The sequence below is a fragment of the Salvelinus sp. IW2-2015 genome, linkage group LG14 (genome assembly GCF_002910315.2).
Source record: "Salvelinus sp. IW2-2015 linkage group LG14, ASM291031v2, whole genome shotgun sequence".
Classification (NCBI taxonomy): domain Eukaryota; kingdom Metazoa; phylum Chordata; class Actinopteri; order Salmoniformes; family Salmonidae; genus Salvelinus; species Salvelinus sp. IW2-2015.
The window spans coordinates 31,025,988-31,034,146 of NC_036854.1; the positions used below are offsets into that span (position 1 = coordinate 31,025,988).

The 8,159-nt window shown below is 45.7% G+C and overlaps 1 protein-coding gene across 1 annotated transcript; it reads right to left on the reverse strand.

The window, feature by feature from the left end:
• Positions 1 to 25: 25 nt before the first annotated feature.
• Positions 26 to 2,326, reverse strand: si:ch211-140b10.6 (protein POLR1D). The gene is made up of 3 exons (XM_023999489.2): positions 2,165 to 2,326; positions 882 to 956; positions 26 to 695 (listed from the first exon to the last, which is right to left on the reverse strand). Exons 1-3 carry the CDS (start codon positions 2,188 to 2,190, stop codon positions 275 to 277), a joined length of 522 nt encoding a protein of 173 aa, XP_023855257.1. The 5' UTR covers positions 2,191 to 2,326; the 3' UTR covers positions 26 to 274.
• Positions 2,327 to 8,159: the final 5,833 nt, after the last annotated feature.

Below are 8,159 nucleotides of genomic sequence, written 5' to 3' on the forward strand. Positions count from 1 at the left end.
TATGTCTTTCCAGTCATTCAATGGTTATGTATGTCTTTCCAGTCATTCAATGGTTATGTATGTCTTTCCAGTCATTCAATGGTTATGTATGTCTTCGAGGGAGAAAACCTCCTCTGGTAATGCCGTTACAGCACTCCCTACAAGGTTATGATGTCAGTGGCTCCTCCCACTGGGAGTGTCTTTGACAGGTGCGCGCTGGTTTGATTGATAGGTGTGGCCTATGGAGTGAGAACTGGCCCTGAAATGGGCGTGGTCTGATGAGGAGGAGGAGCTACTATCGGCGGAGAGAGCGGTCTCTACAAGAGGAAGGGACATCAGATGGGGAGTGTTCTTTAGAATGGGGACTGTGTGTTTTGTGACCAGGGACACTTTTATCCCGGTGTTTCTTGTCTCTATGGCTGTATCTGTCATCGTCTCCAACCCCTCTGTATTTGTAGCCGTCTCTGTGGCACTTGTTGCTGTCTTTGTCTCTTTTGTGTGCATCTTTGAGACTATGTTCTCTGCTGTCCCTATGACTGTCTTCGTCCCTGTGTCGTCTGTGACTGTCTCTGTGGTCTGTGGATGGGGTCCTGCTGTGCCTCCTACACTCTGATGTCTGTTCTCCTGAGTGGCCAGTAGGGCGGCGCTGTGGGATGGTGGTGCGCAGTGTGTTGAGCAGGAAACGCTTGTTGGTGCTGCGCAGTGGACATTTCATCCTGGAAGACAGTTGAACCAAAATTAACATTTCAAATCCAGCAAGGCCTTCAATATGAGCCATTATCTTTGATATGCATCTGTCTTGGTCTGTCACACCTTGCCATGTGTCAAGTACATTCTGCATTGAACGCCAAACACCCATAACAGATGGTTTACCAGATCCTTTCCTAACGTATGCCACTCACCAGCCTGCTGGACCCATAGTTTCTGCTCGCACCCGAGCCCTACTGGTCTCCTTCAGTAGCTCCTCCACRGCACGTCTACATGGCACACGGAGAGAGTGACAGAGAGAGTTTAGGGTGCAAGAGAGGGAGATATTGATTAACATATAAGTAGGAGGAAATAGGGAGAATAGAGAAAGAGACAGAAAGAGAATAAAAGTGAAGGAAAACAGCAGGATAAAAAGCAGAGAAAGAAGGCACTATGCCAGTCTAAGATAGTCAGTCACAGAGCTAGAGGCACATGTCATGTGTGTCCTGGGTTGACCTGCTGAGTCAGTGGGATCAACCGTTACAGCTGCCCTTTGACCACGGATCAACCGTTACAGCTGCCCTTTGACCACGGATCAACCGTTACAGCTGCCCTTTGACCACGGTTTTACAGCTGCCCTTTGACACGATTTTCAAAAAAAAAAAAAAAAAAAAAAAAAAAAAAAAAAAAAAAAAAAAAAAAAAAAAAAAAAAAAAAAAAAAAAAAAAAAAAAAAAAAAAAAAAAAAAAAAAAAAAAAAAAAAAAAAAAAAAAAAAAAAAAAAAAAATCCTTACAGCTGCCCTTTGACCACGGATCAACCGTTACAGCTGCCCTTTGACCACGGATCAACCGTTACAGACTGCCTTTACTCACGGATCCAACCGTTACAGATGCCCTTGACCACGGATCAACCGTTACAGCTTGCCCTTTTTGACCACGGATCAACCGTTAAAGCTGCCCTTTGGACCACGGATCAAACTGCCACAGATGCCCTTTGGACACGGATCAAACCGTTACACTACCCTTGACACGGATCAAACCGTTACAGCTGCCCTTTGACCACGGATCCAATATGTTACAGCTGCCTTTGACCACGGATCAAACTGTCACAGACATCAATCTCTATCTCCCTTTTTTCCCACACACTTTACAGCAGCTGCGACTCAAAAATATCCTCAACTTGTTTAGCTGGCATACAGTACCCTACTGAATCTCGACAACAATTCAGTCTCTATGCGAGTTATCTAGATAGTCATGCAACAAATAATTGAAACATAGCTAGCTAATCATTGACACGCATAGCAAGCTACCTAATAGCTAAGCTGGTGAACAATTAACTAGCTATTTTAATAGCATAATAAATCGCATTGACCTAGCTACTTGACTAACGCTACTGGCTGACGTTCCTTAGCTAACGTTAGCTCCCCCTTCAAAACACCCCAGAAATTCACATCAAGCAAGAAATACCAGTCTGGCAATAGGATAGATTATAACATACTTCTCCAATTCGCCATCATCTGCCATAGTGTAATGATCAATGTAAAATAATCAAAAGATATTTCAAATCAATACTGCCAATGCTAGCTAACGTTTATTTCTGAATATGTATGTTTACTTCTCCTCCATGGGGGCCTTCRGGCAGGGACCCGCATGGCTACTGTCCTTAGCAGTGCCTTACGTAATATCGAATTTAATACGTAAAAAACAGATAGCATTGCTTAACAACAAACAAATTATGTTTCAATGTTGTACAACAGTATGTATGTAGTCTAATATTGAAAATAAATGTCATAATGATACTCTTTAGTAGTTAGTTTCGAACAGGCATAAAGGGAAGCCTCTAATTTAATTTTGGGATTGACAGCACGAGACCCTGCCCCCTTCTCCTTGACTGACTGCTGGAGAAGAGCAGTGGGCGGGTTCTTCACGGCGAAAGTCACAGGGGCGTTTTATGTGCGGCTGCTACGGTTCTGCTTGTTGCGGTGAATGTGTGATTGAGGTCCGTTAATTGTCCCCTCTCGGGGCCGGAGTTCTCGGCACCAAGGAGAAGCCGGAATAGGTAATATAATGTATGTATTCTGATCGCACATCTTTACTGTCACGATGTCTAGAACATATATATAAAGCAGGTTCTATATCTCTGGTCTAGTAATAGTCTATATAGCTTTCAATTGAAGTCGCTATTGTCCATCCATTATGTATCCATCTCAGCGCTATTCCACGGATCTCGAAGGAAGGGAGGGAGGAATCTGATAATCAGACAGACACTCCGGCTGGTTCACTCACCAGCCTAAATGGAGAAGGGTATTGCTGTCATCGAACCAATTATATGATCTATCTGAATCTGAATCTGCGTGTCGTCTTTCAGGGCAGTGCATAAAATGGGTGGCCAAATAATGCAATTTGAATAGATAGCCTTTGTTTGGTATATGCCGTTTTTTCTCCCCTTCAATAAGCCATTATGTTATTCAGCCTTCAACAATATATATTCTAGGCTAGGTTATATTGAAACGAAACATGAAATGAAACATTGCATATTCAGGTTTGTTTGTTTTTTGCGAAGGTTGACAAGATGATTATGCTATTGAAATTCATGGTAGGCGTAATGGATCTTTGGGATTGTGGTTTTATTAGTCTACTGACTACCTTATTAACGTGATCAACTGTTCCTGAGGGCAAGGAGATATCGCGTTTTCCTCTTGTCTGACATGCAAGATTGTTGTAGACTATATGTTATAGTCCTGGTTTACCCCTTTATTTGGGTTGGCAATAGGACAGACGTCATCTTCTTTGTGCGTTAGTTATCGGGTGTTGTGCATTAGTCGCTGAGTCGCTGTAGGCCTTGTCTACTGCTGGTATCAATAGAAGGAGCAGAGAACAGCGAGCCTATGGATGAAATAACAATACAATAGCCTAGTGGCCTTGAGGCGCCGGGTAACACAACAAAGACAATAACACACAAACACAGGCTGTTGCAATCCAGCTATTTTGAAAGTAAGATAAGATTTAAGTGCTCTTGTAACTGCTGTATTATCCTGGCAGAAGGTTAAAAACAACGGGAGAGAGAGAGAGTGTGAGGGAGAGAGAGGGAAAGAGAGAGATCTTACTTATAGACTGCATTAGTCTTGCATGTCAAACGTATACACAGCAGTGGTTGGAAGACACTGCACACACCCACAAACTCGTACCCAAAAAGCATACACTGTGTGTGTACATGCGTGTGTTCGTGTGTGTGAGTTAAAATGATGTCAGAGCTTTGTTATGGAAACAGAGGAGCCTTATGTCTACATGAATAATGCATCTCCAGCTGCACACACACACACGCACACACACACACTCACATACAGACAGAAGCAGGTACTTAAAAGAAGGAAAAGGGCACCAGCGGTCAAGGAGACAGAAGCAGGTTACATAGAGGCATGTAGTCATGGAAACAACAGTCATAAAGACAGGCAGAAACAGCAGTGGCACAGTCAGAAGGACAGGAACCATTGAGAATATAGCCAGCAGCAGATAGAAGTGTACAGAAATAGAAAGGACACATGGAGGAGAGAACACTCCATCTCTATCTGCACAGCTCTGAATGTCAAGCTCTACTGAACATGCTCTGTAGCCATGGAGACAGGAGCAGACCCTCGCACAGACAGACAGAGGCTGCATCTTAACAGTCTAAAGTGGCTTCCTCTCCGTGTCATCTGCTTTGGTCTGAAATCACAGGATCTGTGAAAGCAATATGGTGGACGACTATTTAGTTCTTTTAGATTCATGCAGATGGAGGCAAGGAGATGAGAATAGAGGCTGGTAGTCAGGTGTTATTAGCTTGGCTCTGTTTCATGCTTAAATACGCTCCCTTGTGTCGATTTGTGTCCATGAGCTCCTCAGGGACAGGGCTAGAGTACTGTAGTAGGGGAAGTGAGTCTAAATGGTTTGAACGTGTGACACAGTGGAAATGACTGGTACACAATGCATTCGTTTTGAGGACGGCTCAGCATTGGGGATTTGTACGAGTGGTCGGCTGTGTTTCAGAGCTGCAAGGAGTTTTCCGTTAGCTCTGGCTCTCTCACGCTGCAGAACCGGCCAGAGTGCATCACACACACACACACGTTTGTTTTACTATCCTTGTGGGGACCAAACAATTGACCCCCATTCAAAATCCTATTTTCCGTAACCGCTAACCCTAGCCCTTAACCTAACTCTAATCCCGAACCTAACCCTAACCCTAACCTTTAACCTAACCCTAATTGTAACCCTAAACCTGACCCCTACGCCTAAAATAGCCTTATTCCTTGTGGGGACCGGCGAAATGTCCCCACTTGACCAAATGTTTCTTGTTTTACTGTCCTTGTGAGGATGTCTGGTCCCCACAAGGATAGTAAAACCAAAAACACATCACACACACACACACCACATACACACCACCTGCACAGTGATCAGTTGTCTTCCAGTCTTTTTTTTCTTGTCCCTATCTCACTCTTTCTGTCTTCGTCTCTCATTTTCATTCTGTTTCTCTACTTTGTTTTTCCATTTTACCCTTTCTCTCTGTCAACCTTTTTTCCTTCTCCTGTTTTCTTTCTCCCCTCCCTCCCCTCTCCCTTTCATATTCTCTCTTTCTCTTGTTATCTCTTTTTCTCACTCCTCTCTCTATCTCTCTATCCCTCTTTCTCTTCATCGTTCTAGCCCTCTCCCTCTTTATCTCTCTCTCCTTCCTCTCAACCATACCCATGTCCTCTCTGCCTCAATCCCAGATAATTCCTTCTGTCTCAATCCCAGATAATTCCTTCTGTCTCAATCCCAGATAATTCCCTCTCTGTGAGACTGTAATATTGCAGCAGGCAAGAGTGAAAGAGAGATTACACTGAGCAGTGCTACAGTACACCATCTCTGCACACACTACACACCGCACCCACACACACACCACACACAATATACACACTACACACACCTCACACAATACACACTACACACACCTCACACACACACACACACACATACCACTACACACACCTCACACAATATTACACACTACCACACACCTCACACACACACACACATACACACACACAATATACACACTACACACCTCACACACCTACACACACACTCACACAATATACACACTACACACACCTCACACATATTACACACTACACACACCTCACACACACACACACACACACCACACAACCAACACACACACACAACACACACACACACACACACACACACACACACCACACACACACACACATAATACACACGACACACACCTCACCACAATATACACACTACACACCTCCACACACCCAACACACACACCACATACACACTACACACACCTCACACAATATACACACGACACACACTCACACACACACACACAACACACACACTACACAATCACTACACACACACACACCTCACACCAACTATACACCACTACACACACACTCACACACACACACACCTCACACAATATACACACTTACACACACCTCACACACATATACACACTACACACACACACAGCCACAACACACACTAACACCACACACACACACACACAACAATATACACACGACACACACCTCACACATATACACACTACAACACAATACACATATAACTAACACCTCACACAATATACCACTAACAACACGTTCATATAAACATGACACGTCACATATACACTCATACAATGCAATATTTACCAAGTGATACAGTACTACAATGTATGCATAAGTACAAACTCACTGCGACACAGACACACAACACACACACACCACACACACACACACACACACACACACACACACACACACACACACACACAACACACACCACACAACACCACACACACACACACACACACACCACACACACTGTTTAATTTCCCAGCTTTTAACATCTTGCTCTCTGACCTATCAGGGTGATGTTGGTTGGCCACTGGGGGCGGCTGTCCTCTCTGTCACCAGCTCACCCTCTGAGGCTTATGGATAGGACCCCCCCTCCAACCCCTTTGTAACCTCCCGACCTGTAACCCCAGTGACGACTGTCGCCAAAGCCGTGCCTGGCGATTGGAGCCCTGTCCTGACATGGGCAGCCCCGGCCTGTGAGGTGGGTTTTGATTTTGCAGTTTGTACCCTCCCAGCTGTGTGTATGAATGATGTAATGCTGATCCTCTGATCTGCTATTAACCATTCCGATCCGCTAATTAACCTTGTATACACAAAGAAGACAAGTTGGTAATTACACCGTAATAACATATAGACTTACTTGGTTGTTTTTTTGGGATTCATTCAAACAAGCTTTTTGTTCAACTATCATTGTCCTCAAACATCTCCCATATAAATCTCTTCTCCTTTATTCAGGTGGGCCGGCAGGGCCTGTGGAGCCCGTGCTGGAGGCCTTTGTCCAGAGTGTGGGTCAGATCCACCGCGGGCCTGCGGAGAACCACCTCTAAACTACCGCCTGGAGGTGGACGATGACCTGGTGGTGCACATCTGCCTGCAGCCCCTGGTCCAAGCCCCTGGACACACCCTGCGGACACACCCTTCTCTGTGCCGCGGTGCCTCCGCAGCTTCCTCCAGGAGCGGACTTCTGCCCGCTGGACGAAGGAGCGCCTCCATCTGCAGGTGTGTAGGCGGGCAGCATCCTGGTACACAAGCTGCTTGACAAGCTGTCTGTGTCCTGTCCCTGGCCCCGCCTGCAGCCTCAGCATGCCCCGCTGTGACCTGGAGGCTCACCTCACACAGGTAGAGTGGAGTCAACACACCACAAACACGCAGTTACACACCTCACACACCGGTAGAGTGGAGTCACACACACCACAAACACGCAGTTACACACCTCCACACAACCGGGTAGAGTGGAGATCACGCACAAAACACACACACCGGTAGAGTGGAGGTCACACACACACAAACACACACACGCAAATAACACACCTCAAACACAGGTTAGAGTGGAGTCACACACACACAAACACGCAGTTACACACCTCACACACCGGTAGATTGGAGTCACAACACACACAAACACGCAAGTTACACACCTCACACACCGGTAGATGGGAGTAACGCACACAACACACACACACCGGTTTGAGAGTGGAGTCACACACACAAAACACACACACGCAGTTCACACCTCAAACCAGGTAGATGGAGTCACACACACACAAACACGCAGTTACACACCTCCAAACACGGGTAAGTGGGTAACGCCACACAAACACACCACGCATTACACACTCAAACACAGGTAGAGTGAGTCACACACACACAAACACACACACGCAGTTACACACCTCAACACAGTAGAGTGGAGTCACACACACACAAACACACACACGCAGTTACACACCCAAACACAGGTAAGAGTTGGGAGTCACCCCACACACAACACGCCGTTACACACCTCACACACCGGGTAGAGTGGAGTCACGCACACACACAACAACAACACACACACACACACAAACACACCTCACAATG